Source organism: Strix aluco, chromosome 1, assembly GCF_031877795.1.
Source record: "Strix aluco isolate bStrAlu1 chromosome 1, bStrAlu1.hap1, whole genome shotgun sequence".
NCBI lineage: Eukaryota > Metazoa > Chordata > Aves > Strigiformes > Strigidae > Strix > Strix aluco.
This window is the reverse complement of record NC_133931.1, coordinates 90,426,531-90,443,335: the sequence shown is the minus strand read 5'-3', so window position 1 is coordinate 90,443,335 and position 16,805 is coordinate 90,426,531. Positions and strand designations below refer to the sequence as shown.

General features: G+C 39.5%; 1 protein-coding gene across 3 annotated transcripts; it reads right to left on the bottom strand.

Annotated features, from left to right (window-relative positions):
• Positions 1-258: 258 nt before the first annotated feature.
• C1H5orf22 (chromosome 1 C5orf22 homolog) lies at positions 259-16,765 on the bottom strand. Of its 3 annotated transcripts, none has more exons than XM_074826615.1 (9): positions 16,594-16,765; positions 12,598-12,743; positions 11,271-11,420; positions 8,512-8,974; positions 6,512-6,574; positions 4,296-4,417; positions 3,347-3,413; positions 2,598-2,737; positions 259-1,390 (listed from the first exon to the last, which is right to left on the bottom strand). In XM_074826615.1, the coding sequence occupies exons 1-9, from the start codon at positions 16,696-16,698 to the stop codon at positions 1,258-1,260; spliced, it is 1,389 nt and encodes a 462-aa protein (XP_074682716.1). In that variant the 5' UTR covers positions 16,699-16,765; the 3' UTR covers positions 259-1,257. The 3 variants fall into 3 exon arrangements, with proteins under 3 accessions (XP_074682716.1, XP_074682722.1, XP_074682730.1); XM_074826621.1 differs by lacking the exon at positions 16,594-16,765 and adding an exon at positions 11,997-12,106 and having other exon boundaries at positions 12,598-12,731; XM_074826629.1 differs by lacking the exon at positions 16,594-16,765 and having other exon boundaries at positions 11,271-11,440; positions 12,598-12,696.
• Positions 16,766-16,805: the final 40 nt, after the last annotated feature.

Here is a 16,805-nt window from a genome sequence, read left to right as displayed (position 1 = left end):
TCTACGCAGCGTATGGCCGTTTATGAAGTATTATGGATCCTGGATCCAAGGCTAGCCCTGTCTTTCTGACAGAATGCATAAGCATGAAGAAAATGGGTCCATGGTCATGGAATATGTTCTATTGGAAGAAATACTTTAAAATAACTACATATTTACAACCTGTAGTAATTTATATCAACAGCAGAAGCAGTAAAAAACAGTGAAAGTGCACAAAGTCTCTGTAGAGAAAATACTAATATTAACAAATGAACTGAACAATTTCAGAAGAAATTAAAAGCAAAATTTATTCATAATAAAAGACAATATTCTAGGCAGTATTTTCTCTTTCCCATTTCAGTTTCATTCCCAAATAAATCCTGTGGGTTTTTTTTCCTCTGGAAAGGGCAGTTTTCTCTAGAACCAGATTGCTTTCTAAATTAAATGGGTCTAAAACTGTTATTTTCCAAATAGCAATACTGAAATGAGCAAAAACCTGGTACAGACGGTTTTGCTGCTGACTTCAGTGAAGTTCAATCTTTGTTTCTGAAGAAAACAGCAATTCAGCTCCATACAGGATTCAATAGGTATAGCATCCACATGCATGCATACTTTTCATCCTTAAAAATGAAAATACCAAGCCAATGTCTGTACAGTAGGGATAGTATTTGAGTCACCAGTGAAATACCTCAAGGCAAAATAAGACAATATTAATGCAACAGAGTATAAATTATATTCTGTGGATTGGGCAGAAGCCATAAGCTGCTCTAGTGAAATGATAGCGGGTTGCCTGGTTACTTCAAGCACAGATGTTAAGGAAGATCGCTGTGTAAACCTAGTGTCTTAATGGCATTATTGAGATAATTTTTTAAAAGGTACAATGTAACTGAGGAACATAACCAAACTCTATCAAAAAAAGTGTAATTAGATAAAAGACATCAATTTATTTTAAGAAGGTATATATATATATATTTTTTTTTACAGACACTTACAGAAATCAGGTGAAAAAAATACATTTTATGGACAAAAACTAGTTTCTCTTGCACTAATTTTAAGAAGCAAGACAGTAAAAATAATAAGCATAGAACTAATCTGAACAAAGCCAAACAGGTGACAATTCAGATGCAGCTGTCTTGGAGAAAGCAATGCAACTCAAAACTAGCTCTTGTTCAGCTTGGGTTCTAGTGCCACCTGCTGAAATAACAGTATTTTTCCCCTTGCAACCATAAATATGCAATTTAAATTAATTCACTGCATTAGAGGGCAATACATGAAGAAAGGTCACAAAGAAGATGAGGTGCTTGAGTAATCTAAGTGCACATCCAGAGTGCCATACACCAAGCCTAGCAAATTGAGAACCTTCTCTTGAATGATGTCAACCTGCTCTGAAGGGCAATAGTCATCCAAACTTGATCTGTAACAAGGAATTGAAAAAAAGCATGAGAGAATACAGGTATCACCACCATCACCACATTTTGTATTCTTGTAGTGCTCTGTGTCTAGGCTGAAGCTACTTTCAAACTGTGGTGAGTTCTGCCTCCCAGTATCCCTTCAAAGCATAGCGTCTCGTTACAGCTTTCAGCAGTAACAGCTTGCCTGAAATTGAACAGGAAGTCTGGAGCAGATTAAGAATGTGACCCGTTCATCCTTCCAATTCTACTCTCTTCCTGACTCTGACACAGAACGTGTTGGCAGTCAAAGTTCAAGCAAATGATCTAATTAAAGGACTGGTGGAAAGTTAAGACTGAAAAATTCAAATGCTACTAGTAAAATAGGTAGGAAAACTCAAAAAACAAATATTCACAATCCCTGGGATATAACATTATTTACAGTATCTATTAATGAACTGCAAATAGATAGTAGTAAAAAAGCAGAGCTGACGCTTCTTGTAGGGACTTACTATTTCTGAAGTGATTAAATTACAATAATTTGTCAACAGATACACCGTGGTTTTCAAATTAAGTTTTCCCAGGACAGATCCCTGGTTCTCACAGGTCCCTGGCCTCAAACTCCATCCTGTTCTCCCAAATAATACCCTTACAGTCCTGGAAGCATAACTTTTATCCCATACAAAGCTTTACTAGAGCTTTCTAGAATATAAATCCCTTTCAGCCTATTAGATGAAAATCCCTTCTATCAGAAGTTTCACTGAAAACAGAAATCCTATCTGTAGTGCAATAAACCCTAGAGCAAGAGAGTAAGGAAGGTGAGATTTCAGCCCATGCAGGCTTGTCCAAGCTAACTTTGCTCTAACTAGCACAATTGATAAAAGTAGTGGAGATGTATGAACCTCAGTGACAGCTATCAATCTCAGCACACTCAAGGCCTCATCACAGGCTTTACATAGCCCGTGATGAAGTTCATTAAGCCATCGTACTTTCACTGCTTTTGAAATCTGTGCTAGCTACTCTAAAACCTAGTAAAACCAGCCATCAGCACAGAACCTTGCCTTAGCTGTGTAGATACTGTCACTGCCTTATGATCAACATTTTCAAATGTCAGTTTTCACTACACTGTAGACAGAATTTAAGATGTGCCAACCAGTGCTATATTGATAGAATCATTCAGCTTCATAAGCACAGTCTGAGCATTTTAAAGTGAAAGTATCTACATAGTCTTACCGAGCAACTGTCACAAGTGTGGGTTTAGGCATATCTTTTAGTAGAACTTTAATGGATTGTAGGAGGCCTTCAATCTCCTCTTCAGTGCTAACATGGTGAGGAAGCTCCATATAATCACAGGTCAGACCAGCCTGATGGACCTACATGTAAATTAAAAAGAGATTTAATTTCAGCCGATGAATTACGGATACAGCTTATCTGTGTAAAAAATCTCTAAGATACCATACCTAGCCCAGTAGGTAACTTACACCTCTTCAGGCAGTAAGAGTTGGGCTTTTTTCCCCAACTTGTTCTTTAAACAAAAAGAATAAAATTCTGGAGGTTGTATGGATTGTTTCATTACCTCCAGCATGCTGTACCTCTCCTATGAATTCAGAGTATGCTGCAGCCCTTGAAGATGATAGGTCTGATCTTTTACAAATAGGTATCTTAAGTTCTATAAAGTATATCAACAGACCCTGTTGATATGAAACCTTCCTTCACAGGAAGCAGCCTGAGACATCACAGTCCTTAAAGATCACATTACTGTTGCCTAAATATAGAGAAGCAGAGTAGAATGTTAGAAGCTTTAAAAAGAAAAGCTGGCCTAAGTAATACAACATATTAAAAAAAAAAAAAAAGTACCAAAATCTCACAAACTCCTGAATTGAGAAGCAAGTCTGAGATGAAATGAACCATGATCTTTTCCCTCCCTGTTGAAGCTGGTTTTGAAATCTGTCTACTTTCTGCTGTTTTACCTAGTCACCTACCATTTCATAGTCTGGGCTTTCCATCCTGGTTTTCAAACTGTGAACTAGTTGAACAAGTGACTTCATTCTGGAGTTAAAACAAAATCAAAACTTGTTACATAAACAGTTGGAAACATATATATTTACCTTAAGTGGTAAAAAAAAAAAAAAAAAAAGAAAAAGGAAGCAGAAAGTAGAAGTTATCGTGGCCTAGGATTTGAAAAGAAATTTGCCTCTCTGTGTCATCTTGCACCTGAGAAAAATGGAAATTATCAGTACTATTATACTGTTTCATCATGTCTTTCTTAGAAAGCCCCTATACCTGCCTCTGGCAATGCCTCTTTGCATTTCTTTTAGGGCAGACCTGGAGAGAAGCTGTTGTAGCTCAAAGTTGTATGAACTTGACAGGAAATCCCTGTGGTCACTGTTACACAGGTGTGGCAGTAATGGCTGCATTTGATGGGGAAAATGAGTGATTTTCCTATCAAGGGAAAGCTTGCTGTTTCTTTTCAGCTAAAAACATTTAGTTTAAAAGCATAGTGGATACTATTGAGATGTTTTGTGGACACAGTTACTCAGGTACAGCCTTTCATGCACTTTCATTTTTCCACAGAAAGCAGAACCTTCAGGAGCACCAGAGAAGTCCTTCTGCATAAACTCCGTAGCCTGTTGCTTTTTTGAGAGATCTGCTGCACACAGATCACTAAAGTTTTAGTCACCAAACATGCCTCCCTCCGCAGAGAACAGAATTTGCATGAAGCTGTACAAGGCTGATCTTGCAAGGACTACCATGGCACTCAAGACAGCAGACTGCCTTTCCTTTCGTCTGACTTTCTCCTCTAAAACTAAAGGAAAAACGGTAGCCCTGCATAGATCTTGTCCAGCCTCTCTCCTTTTCTGTTAGCAAAGTGCTGGGCTAATCTGTTCCCGAACTACTCTTCGCATTTTAAGCCATTTAGAAATCTCCTACCCAGGATATGAAGCCCACTTCTGTAGGGTCTCTTCATCATCATTGTCACACAAATCTGCAAATGCTGCTTCCAGATCTTCTAGCTGATGAACACGGTTTTCAACACAATCCAGCAAGCCCTCCTTTAAATAACCACATATAAAAGTTATGAAAAAAAGAGGTAAGAATGTCATGGCTTACCCTATGATTTGAATTCTGAAATGACTGATCTACTGGAAGTGGGGAATCAGAAACAACTGATTCATTACTACAAAACATCTTTTCAAGAGGATCAGAATGAATGCCTGCAGAAGCTGTTATACCTTCAGAATAAATCACCTCTCTGCTCTTTCCTACAACAGATGAAAAAAAGCAACATCTACATTTCAGCAGAATACAGAGGAGTAAGAAGCTGTATATGACTAATTGTTGGATTTGTTCCTACAGCACTGAAATGCTCAGATGAGTACAAGCTTTAACTTTTTGTAATGAAAGGAAAATTTAATCTTTCTTTTTTTTTAAAAAAAAATAATTATTAAATCAAACGCATTTTCAGAAAAACAGAAGAAAAATTGATGTTTTGAGGTTCTATCAACTTCGCATGCCTAAAAAGACATGGAATTAATTTAAAATGTCAATTATTGCTCTGATCCTGCAAAGGTTTATGCCCTTTCTTAAAAAGTTCAGAACACATAAAGAGGCAATCTTCTTGGAGTGAGGCATGCAAACATTTGCAGAAAGAGATCCTACATACCAAGTGAAATAGCAATGCTTGGCGTATTTGGTATTAAAAATGCTCATGCAGTGGTGCGTGAAGGAAATTAAAAAGCACTTTGCAATAGATGGATAACAGTTAAGAACATAACAATTCCCTCTTAGGATTCTGCTGGCTCTAAACAGATGCTGCCTCTTTTGGTCAGTGATGTCAACTTTGGGCTAATATTTAAGAGGAGCTGAGAGGGTATCAATCATTCATGAAGTACAGCTTTATGATCCTATGCTGGGGTATGAATAAAACAGTTTTATTAATAAAACAGTTTTATATCACATCTGATCCCCCTCTATACTCCTTAAAAAACAAAACCAAACAAAAATTGCCAAAACAACACAACATTATCTTGTAGTGTGATAGAAATGTAACCATACTCTGGAATTTTAAGAGACTAGATATGTAGAATATTTTCTGAAACTCTGAAAAACACAAAGTTCACTAGTTTTCTACCTTCAAACCCTTTAAATTGACTGTCTCACTATAAAACCATCCATTAATCTGTTCTTGCCTTGTTCAGTTCTATGCCTATCCATTACTCACTGTCTACTAACGATTTCAGTTTCCTCCTATAAATTTGTTGGCTTTTGTAAATAACTTATGCCCTGAAACCATATTGGGAATTTAAATCACACGTGTTTACCCTTTTCACATTTAACTACCTTTTAAACTGGTAACTGTTTTTATCGCTGATTGACTAACAAATATGAAAATGAATTTGGCAATCTTCCACCATATCTCCATTTCTTTATACACACATATTAATTAGGATTCAATAATCTGTGATCATTATATATGTTGAATATATTACACTCTCTGTAACAGTGTTCAGATGAGATTACTAAAACAAAGATGAGATCTTGTTTAGAAATTACTTGGTGTAGTGACCATTAACATGGCTGTCTCCATGATTTGGGCTCGTGGCTGAATGACTATTTTGGCAGCTACAGCAGGCTTACATTTTCATGATTCAGAAGCGTGCAATGCATACAATGAAAAGTACATTACAGGGTATAATACTGTCCTTTCCACATCTAAATAAATAGGTACAATACTAGTTAGGCACTCAGCACAGCTCTGACTATCAAGGAAGAGCAACTATGGCAAAGGAGGGAAGGGCCGGGGGCGGGGAACCCCAAACCAAAAAAAGCCCCAAACCAAACCCCTGTTAAGTTATAAAAAGAACAAGATTGCAGATGACTTACTGTGTTTTCATTTCTTCCTTGTCAATTACAACTTGTTAACTAAAATTAATTTTCACACTCATGCGAAATATTTATGCATTTCACACATTTAAACATTTAATAGGAAAGAACTCCTAAGATGCTGCTGATTAGCATGCTGCACAGCTTAATTGGAGACCACTTCATTAAGCACCTTTCATAGGTTCTTTCCTTGTTGTAACTCATTTTTATTGGGTAAATCAAAAGAATCATTGCCTCATACATCCCACAAGGAAACACCATACCTCTGTTGCATTTCTATGAGGCTTCTTGAAACTGTACAACTCTTGCAAAAGCTCATATTCTGTCTTTGAAAAAGAAAGAAGAGGTAAAAAAATAGGGTCTTCACATGAGAAACAAAATCCTTAAAGCCCTCCTCCTACAAAAAAAGAATCTAATGGCTAAGATCATTCCTCTACTCTAGTACTGCAGACAACTCTGAATAAATGCAGGTGGGGAGGCTGTGAGGCTCGAGAAAGCAGTGCTTCATGGCCTCAGCCAAACATTTTGCAATTGCTTAACTTTAAGCCTGACTTCAAGAACACAGCTTTAAAAGCTAAGTATTTACAGTCTATTAGTTAAAGAGTCTCTGAAATTAAACATACATTTTGCTGAACTATGGTCCCAATGAGATGCTGAGTAAAACTGAGATAGTGGATTTAGGCAGACAAAACCAACAGGAGAGTATGACTATAAACAAAAAACAGACAGGTAAAGGCTTCAGGTTGGTTGGCCAAGTTCACAAGTAAACTATTACAGGGGCTTGTCAGCTCTACTCCCTGATAATATTCAGGTTTATCAAGGATAAACAGATCTCTTTATTTAACAGCATTCAAAAGGTGAACACTTGAATTTTCCAGGAGTAGAGGACAGACTATTCAATTTTTACAGAACTGCAAAGCATCTTTAGGGCAATGTTTTGGATTTTAGACTTTTTTTGGTGGGAAGACAATACCCTTCTGTATTGGTGAACCATCTTTGCTTTTTAGTTTTTCCCTTGTATTCTTACATTTCAAGTGTTAGCTTGTGAAAAATTTTTGGATGGAATTACCATAGTTTACAACAGAGGGAACCTGGTTAAGAAGTATTAACTGTAAATGAAATGATATCAAAAAAGGTACACAGGATGCTCTAACTGGGAAACTATCATAGCACAAAACCAAAAGAAAGCACAAGAAATAAAACAAAAAGCCTACCACTACGAACCCCCCGCAAAACCAACCAAACACCACCCCCACCCCCCTCCCCAAACTCCCCCATTATTTTATTCAGGATGTATTTTACCTAAGAGAGGTACTGAACTTTATTCTTATATGGCAAGACCCCCACAGTGCTTTCCATTTGCTGTACGCTTCTCTTTGTGATTCAGAGCAACTAGCATTGCACATTGTCTGAAGATACTGTGATCATAAATACTGAATGTCAGAAGCTAACAGAGGTCAGGGACACTATATTCACTTCTTTACATTGAAGCAGCCTAGCTGAAACTAAAAGATGTCAGATGTTCGCCAGCACAGGCTGATGTTAGACCAGTGTTATAGAAAGATTTAAATGCTACAAAGAGTCTGGATACTGCAGAAAAAAATTGTAAACCTAAATGCCAATTTCCAGGGCAGATTAGTTAGTTCCCAAAAATCCTGTTCACATCAAGAAAAGCTGTTAACTGCTTTGCACCTTTAAGGATCTACATATTTATGACTCGATACAGGTGAGCTACCTTTGCTGTGCAGGCAAGTTATAAATGGAATACAAGGCAGAGTCTTAAGCTGAGAGACATGGCATCGGAGACCATAGTTGGTTGCTTACCCTTATACTCAGCAGTCCAGACAGAGGAAATGAGAGTAACAGCCTCTCATCAGAAAAAGTTACCACTCTTTGGGGGTAAAGAATGATACAATCTGTCATCCTTCCCTGATGAATCTTGCTGTGGGTATTTGGAACATTACCTTTGGAAACCCAAACATAACTTTTATGTCCCAAGTGACAAGCAGAAGTGAGCCATACATCTTTGAGCTTGAATGTGCACTCAATACCTGTTTCAAATATAAGGCTCTACCCCTGTTAGGTTGTTGTACTTCTCTGGAGTGTACACTTCCTTAGAATGTCTCTCCTTCAAATATTATCATGATTTACTAATCATGATCAGCTGATCTGCTGATTTAGCCTAGGTGAAAATTTCTCCAGACATCAATGCTAGGACTGGTACCCTTGCGAATGTAAGAGGCCTTTCCATTGTCATGCTTACCTTTGTGTACATTTCTTTGAACGGATTTTTAACTGAAAAAAAATCTAAGTCAATGTCTAAAACATATGCATCCCCTTTCTGCAGTACTTGGCAGACATCTTTAACTATTTCCCTTATTGGGCATTCCCTGTTTCTGAGAGAGCTTGAAGCTGAGCACTCTGACAATGTTTCTGCCTTGTTCCAGGCACTTGCATTTTGTATTTCCTTTTTCTTCAGACTTGGGGTGCTGTGATCAAGGTCACCAGGAGCCACTGATGAAGAGGCAGAAACAGTGCTTGCTGGGTCATCTGTATTTAGCTTCAGTCTCTTAGCAGATGCTACGTCGCCATTTTCTTCCTGGCTGTTTGATGCTTCAGTAGGATTGATGAGAATGACATGTAAATTTAAAGGCTTCTGGTTTTCTAGCTGATCAGCAGGGACATAAAGACCATCACTTAAAAAGTAATGATCTGTACCTGTAACCCTACAATTGACAATAACTCACAGTTAATATACTCCTTTGCAAAGAGCTTAGAAAAAAGCATGTACACTTAAGGGATTCGGAGAAGAATGAATAGATGATTGATGGGTAACAAAGGCAATAAAACTGTGTACAAAAAATTATTTATTTTAATCTGTAGGTTTTTAAATTGAAGTTTTTTATACTTCTTTATTGCTGAATCAATGTATTAAAATTCACTTTGTATTTTTTATAACAGCCCTACAAGGTTTTTAATGGGTAAGAAAAAGATTCTACATTATGTGCTACTAAGATTAATTTGCTATTGAATTGCATTTTGAAGAAAACATTCAGAATTTAACAAGATACTGTTGATATTATGGCATATAAGACTGCAAAGCTATAGATATTTTGTCTTGGATTGCATATTTTTAAAGGAAAATTCTGTTAGTTGTGTTTTGAGAATTACCATGAAACCCATGGATATTAATTTAGTAAAAGTAAAATATTATGAATTAATAGGTAGCATTTAACTTTTCTTTACCACCAATACAGATTCCCTGTTCTAAGTGGGAAAGAGGAGGTAGCTTGAGGATGAATAGCGACACATCAAGGGAACCCATTTAATTAAAAACAAACAAAAAACAACATGAAAAACTCTGCTTACAGTGAAAATGTAAAGAATATTATTTTCAAGCCATATTTCAGAACATTAAACCTTAAGTATCATAAATTCATATTAAAAAACAAGCTTAAGAAGTGTGAACTTCTGCTCACTTGTGTTAAGGCTTTATTTGATACAGGGTATCATTGTCAATCAACCACAAAGACAAATAATTTCATGAGCAGCAGAGACGTGAAGCTTAGTTCCCTCATGTCTGGTAGCTGGATTATCCTAAGCCTGCTAAGGTAAGAGCCTGGATCACAACTTCATCTTGTTGATGGAGCATTCACAGGGCCTTTTCTCAGAAATTCTCCAAGGTTCAACACGAGCTCATGCTACCGCCCTTCCCTTAGTGGGACACTAAGGCATCTATTGCCTATCCAGCCACTGTTGTCAACAGAACTTTTAGGAAATTCCTATTTCTGAGGACTCTTTTCCAGTCTTCCTTCATGATTTTTGTAAGCCTAGAACCTGAAGAAAAGATACGTGACTGTCTTCAAAAGGCAGCTTGAAACGTTTTCAAGGTTGCTAAGGTGACCAGAGGATCTGTGGGAGAGCTATTCAGCCATCATGAAGTACTTCTATATGTGTGCTAGTTCTCATGGTTAAATGTAACTGAAAGCATTAGCTTTTCTCTTATTATTTATGTTTACTTTAGGCCTCAGATTCAGAACTTTAGAGCTTCTGTGTTTTTAGGTGGTAAAACAAAGCATTTCTCTGCTGCCTTCTGTTAAACTTGCTTCAAAAGATTTATTCTGATATGCTGGCAAGAGGCACGATTTGTAAATGTCCATTCAAAAATTACAATGCAGTGAACGTGGTGAATGCAAAATTATCATTGACTGAATCCCGCAGAATTATGAGGGGCTGTCACTGGAACTTGCGTCACACAATGATTAAAATTGGATGGGACACCTGGAAGTCTCTTGTCAATGATCTGATGGAAGCAGAACTAACTTCAAAGCTAGATGAGGCTGCTGAGGACCTTGACCAGTTGAGTTTTGACTTTATCAAAGAATGGAGAATTCTCTGTCTGCTTGTGTACCTGTTTCAGTGCTTCACTAGCAGATAAATTTTAAAAAACCCACAACCCCCCCCCCCAAAACACACATGAGAAAAACAGAATCATCAAGGGAAGGGAAGGGAAGAGATTTCTCCTCTTATTCAGCACCAGTGAGACCACATTTTACATACTCTGCTGAAGTTTGGGCCTCCAGGACAAGACAGATGACAACAAACTGAAGAAGGGCCGCTAAGGTGATTAGAGGGCTGGAGCACATGACAGGGAAGCTGAAGGAACAGCGTTTGTTTTGTCCTGATAAGGAAGGACTGAGTAGGATCTAACTGCTACCCTCTGCTACCCAAATCCTCTGTTAAAAATTACTGCTTTCTGAGATTTTGACTTTAATGAAGAGGACTAATTTAAAACTTGGGTAGCTGAAATGAAATGTAAATAGTTAGAATTTCCTACAAAAAAATAAAATTTAAGGCACAATTTTAATGGTACCCATGCACACAAATAGTCATATTAGGTCCTACGGGACTCACAAATACCCGTTAAATTTTCATTTTTATCCAAGAATACAAAAAACCTCACCCAAGAAGAGCTACAGAGACAGCATTTATATTATTAGCATATGACAGCAGACAATTTACCTGATTGTAGTTGTTGATATGTCTTTCCCAATTAAAAAATGGTGTTTTCCTTCTGAGATCTGCTGAGCCCAAGGTGGGTGAAGCCATACTACTTGAGAAATATGGCCAGCATAAACAGCAGGCATAATCCAGTTCTCAATACTTAATTCACTGTAATGAATGGAGAAAGACTGGAGATAATACTGTTACTTTCCCTGTAAGTAAAACATGGTCAGGAACACAACAAACATCTTCCACATCTTGAAAGCCCCCATGCAAATCATCTGAAATTAGCACTCTGTGTAAGGTTCATGTCAAAGAAACAAAAAGAGGGAAATCTTTACTCATAAGACAGAACAAAAATGTCAACAGTAGAATTTTAAAAGTTAGGATTATAGAGTGCTATCAACTTCACTCTTCGCATAGCACTCTGATTATAAACTACACGGATTTGTTGTCCTTTTTCTCTTGATACATCACACAGAGGAAAGTACAAGGAGCATCATCAACACTGATTAAATAACTTCAAACTGAGCTCAAGGGAATATTTTACTGTAAACTGCTCTAAGTAGATTTTAAATATAATCTCAGTAATTAAAGTGAGTCAATCACCACCTACAGAATAGCAATTTTCCTGATTATCAACACCTCACTTTTTTAGGTGTATGATATAGTCCACAAAACTTCTTATTTATCCAACAAAGAAAACAAAATATTGACTACTGGTAGCGTGATACAATTACTTACATCATCTCGTCATTGCTGTAAATCACCGTGACACTGAAGCAATCGATACTTATTTTAAAACAGGAAAAGAAAGACAATAGGCAAGGATCACTCTGTGGCTTGTTACCTACCTGAGAAGTTGGGGAAAATATTGATCTTAGTGATCTTAATAGGAAAAGCTTGTTCAACCTCACGTATTCACATCAACACAGGTGATATTATTTCAATCTCAAAGTCAATTTTTCAGTATGAAGAGACAAAGGCTGTTGTAAACCCATAGCTCTTCAGACATAAAGCATCCACTCAGTCTTGTTACTCAGAGGAACTACTAATTGGCCTAGTAACATGATATACTAAACAACTAAACAAAGTAAATTTGTAAGTCTTAAATGGCTTGATATGCAACTTAAAATATTTGACCACATTCAAAAAACACCAACATAACCTTTTTCGTCCAAAAAAATAAAGTTTCCAGCAAAAGTGCAAAGACAGAAGATATAGCCTCAGGCTGACTTATGCCTCTCTTGTTCATACATCCTACACAGTCATACCAATATTCACTGTAAATCAAAGGCAGCATGAATCAGACTTAAAGTATTCTGATGCAGTACCCAGGATTTACCTAAAAAGAGCTTCTTTGTCAAATACAGTATCTGCAGGCATATTCACAGGAATGAGAAGGTCTGGATGGGAATCAAGGTGAACAAAGCTGATGTTACTGGCAGGAAGATGCTTTGAACCAATAGCACGATAGATGAAAGGCAGCACCTAAAACAACACAAATAAAAATATTTCCACTGTAACCAGTGAGCTGAAAAATGCAACGGCTTTAATAGCAAAAACATTAGTCCCAGTTAGAGGGAGGACATGTAAAACACTACAAAGGAGAAACAACTCTGGTGGCAAGGCAGCTCATGAACTGTAATAATGATGAGCCCAAAAGGTCCACACATGAGAAGCTGCTGAAGAATCACAGCTCTACTCCCTCCTTCCTTCTTTATAGGAAGTCTTGTTTGCAGAAGCTCTTCTCACTAATCATTCAACTCTATTTCTAGGTTTTTTTCATTTGCCATTGAACCCCAGGAATGCCCTTCCTCTTCTGCAGAACATTGCCTCTGCATTGCCTTCTTCATGCTATAAAGCTTCCTTCCTTACTATGCATGAGTGCTGTGGAGATGAAAACATCTCATTACTTGTGTTTTGTAAGTTAACTGATGTAGAGTGAAAACTGACCCCACCATCATTTAAACTGTAGCTGATTTTTTAATCTATCCCCCTTGAAGAAAGGGCTTAATTCTTAATCCCTACATGATTTAGTGGCTGCAGTGAAGAGACTACCTTTCTCAACTGCCCAACCTTATCCCCTGGTGAAGGTCTTCACTCAAAGGTGGGAAAAACAGGAGATAAGGCAAACCACTGAAGTACAATAATGTAGGGTGGTCAAATGAGAAAACTGATGGCTGATTCATGATACCTCTTACACTGAACTGCAGTACATGGAGTCCCTCCCACAATTACAGGACAGTAACTGCCTTAGCTGTCAGAACAAATCCAGTAAGGACTGTGAATCACAGTCCTCTTATACAGGGAATGTGAAGATTGTAGAAGGACTGGGCAAAAAAATTACATATGATCTCTACATTCCAACAGAAATTCAGCTAATTTTTTGGCATAAAACTGATTAAGATGACAAAGTGTGTGTACTGCCAGACATAACCATAAAACATGACTGACAGCTGAAATTTGGACTATATTCCATCTGCCTAGTAATCAATTCCTCAGTTTACCCACTACATATGCAGTTATATGTATACTACTGTAATAGTAGATAAGACAAGGTTAAAAATAACAAATGTTCCCTGATCCATGACTTGTACTTCTTTGGAAAAAGGAAGTAATCTGGCCTACCAGAACCAGTTAGTTTCACCTCAGGTAAGTGTTACTACAGACTGTGAGAGGAGGAGAGGATGGAGGAAGACATGAGCGACTAGGATCTCTAACCTTGAAAGTTCTCCTGCTTTGGATTAAGAGCAAGATTTCCTTTACATCAGCTGTTATTATTAATCAAAGTATGATGTATCTAGTGACACCTTGCCCTAGAGGAAGGTCAGTGTCAGCAAAGGACCACATAAAGTTTCTGTGAAGTTCTTGCACTTTGAGATGAAAGGTCATATATGCTTTATGCAAGATAGACCAATGCATATTCACACATATACTGAAAACACAGCATATACATTCACTATGAATAGACTTTGTTAATTGAAGACAGAAGTTTAAAGAACAAAGCAAAGATGAATCATTAATAGTCATTATCTCAGCACTCCTGTCACGGTGACACTCTTAGTCCTTGGTTACCACAGAAAACCAGCTATCACAGCACCGTGTACTTCAGTGAGTTAGCAAAAATGAACTGTGTTAAACTATTAACTTACAAGTTCAGAACCTTATTATCTTTAATAAACTTTACTGCACTAAAGTTTTCTATTTGCAAGACACTGATAGCATTAATATTTTTCACTTTTATCTCCAGGTCTTCATGCCCCCAGCAATCCTCACTGAAATCCGCGAGCTTCTGCACCACTGGGTAAGTACTTAGTAGTATTTAGTACTAAGGCTTGGTACTTAGGACTAAGTACTTCGTAGTACTTAGGACTAAGGCCTCAGCTTACACTACTATACACAAACCATACAGCAAACCAGAAGTAGTTCAAAAGCAACTCCTCCTTCCTCCACTTGTTTAACTACACTAAAAAAGGGAAGTTCCAAATTTAACATTTCTCATCAAGCAGCAGTCATTCTGCTTGTTGGGACATGATTATCACAGAATCACAGAATCAACTAGGTTGGAAAGGACCTTGAAGATCATCTAGTCCAACCATTAACCTAACACTGACAGTTCCCATCTACACCATATCTCTCAGCGCTATGTCGACCCTACTCTTAAACACCTCCAGGGATGGGGACTCCACCACCTCCCTGGGCAATCCATTCCACTGCCTAATAACCCGTTCTGTAAAGAAATACTTCCTGACATCTAGTCTAAACCTTCCCTGGCGCAACTTGAGGCCATTACCTCTTGTCCTATCGCTTATTACTTGGTTAAAGAGACTCATCCCCAGCTCTCTGCAACCTCCTTTCAGGTAGCTGTAGAGGGCGATGAGGTCTCCCCTCAGCCTCCTCTTCTCCAGACTAAACAACCCCAGTTCCCTCAGCCGCTCCTCGTACGACATGTGCTCCAGACCCTTCACCAGCTTCGTTGCCCTTCTCTGGACACGCTCGAGTAATTCAATTTTTGCAGTGAGGGGCCCAAAACTGAACACAGTAATCGAGGTGCGGCCTCACCAGTGCTGAGTCCAGCGGTAAGATCACTTCTCTGTCCCTGCTGGCCACGCTATTTCTGATACAGGCCAGGATGCCATTGGCCTTCTTGGCCACCTGGGCACACTGCTGGCTCATGTTCAGCCAGCTGTCAATCAACACCCCCAGGTCCCTCTCTGACTGGCAGCTCTCCAGCCACTCCTCCCCAAGCCTGTAGCACTGCTGGGGGTTGTTGTGGCTGAAGTGCAGCACCCGGCATTTGGCCTTATTGAAACTCATGCAGTTGGCCTTAGCCCATCGCTCCAGCCTGTCCAGGTCTCTCTGCAGAGCCTCCCTACCCTGGAGCCGATCAACACTCCCACCCAACTTGGTGTCGTCTGCAAACTTACTGAGGGTGCACTCGATCCCCTCGTCTAGATCATCAATAAAGATGTTAAACAAGAGTGGCCCCAAAACCGAGCCCTGGGGGACACCACTCGTGACCGGCCTCCAACTGGATTTAACTCCATTCACCACAACTCTTTGGGCCCGGCCATCCAGCCAGTTTTTTACCCAGCAAAGCGTGCGATCATCTAAGCCTCGAGCAGCCAGTTTTGCCAGGAGAATGCTGTGGGAAACGGTGTCAAAGGCCTTACTGAAGTCAAGGTAAACTACATCCACAGCCTTTCCCTCATCCAATAAGCAGGTCACTCTGTTGTAGAAAGAGATCAGGTTTGTCAAGCATGACCTTATATATAATTATATAATAGTTATATAATTATATTTAGCAATTTGCTGTCGACATGTGTAGCGTTGAGTTTCAAAGCACCGCACTGATGCCTAGCTAATTCTAAGAGTAGTGTAACATAGGTATTATCTCTTTTTAACTATAGCGACTACATCCCAAAGGAAAAAAAAAAAAGTGAGTAATAATTGGTTAAAAAGATGCCAAAATCCGATCATGGCATTAATTAACTTGAATCACGGAATCAGGAAGGAAATTCAGGTCACTTGAGCACTGAACTACATTTAAGTTTCAGCAACGAGAAGCGGGGGGGGGGGGAGGGGGGGGGGGGGAGGGGGAGAGGTTTGTGCAGGCTTGCGGAGGCGCGAGCTAGTCCCGAGGCAGCGCTCAGCGACTCGCTTCCATGGCGGAAGCGCAGCTTCCCGGGAGGGCGGCGGTACGGGGGATCCACTGGGCACCTCCCTTCGCCTCCACCTGCCAGGCTAAGCCTCCACACGGCGGAGAAAGCAAGCAATCAAGCAAGCTGCTCCCCATGCACCACCCGGGGCGCCCCCCATTCCGGCGCCGGGCACTCACGTCCTGGTGGTCCTCCACCACCCACACGGGCAGCGCCGAGTAGGCCCGCAAGCAGCCCCCGCGGGCCCGGGCCCCGCTGCCGGCCCCCGGGCCCCCGCCGTTCATGCCGCGGCGGCCACAGGGCGGGCAGCGCCCGGCGCGGCCTAGCCTCCCTCCCTGCCTCCCTCCCTGCCTCCCTCCCTGCCGGCGGGTGACGCTTCCGCCCTCAGCGC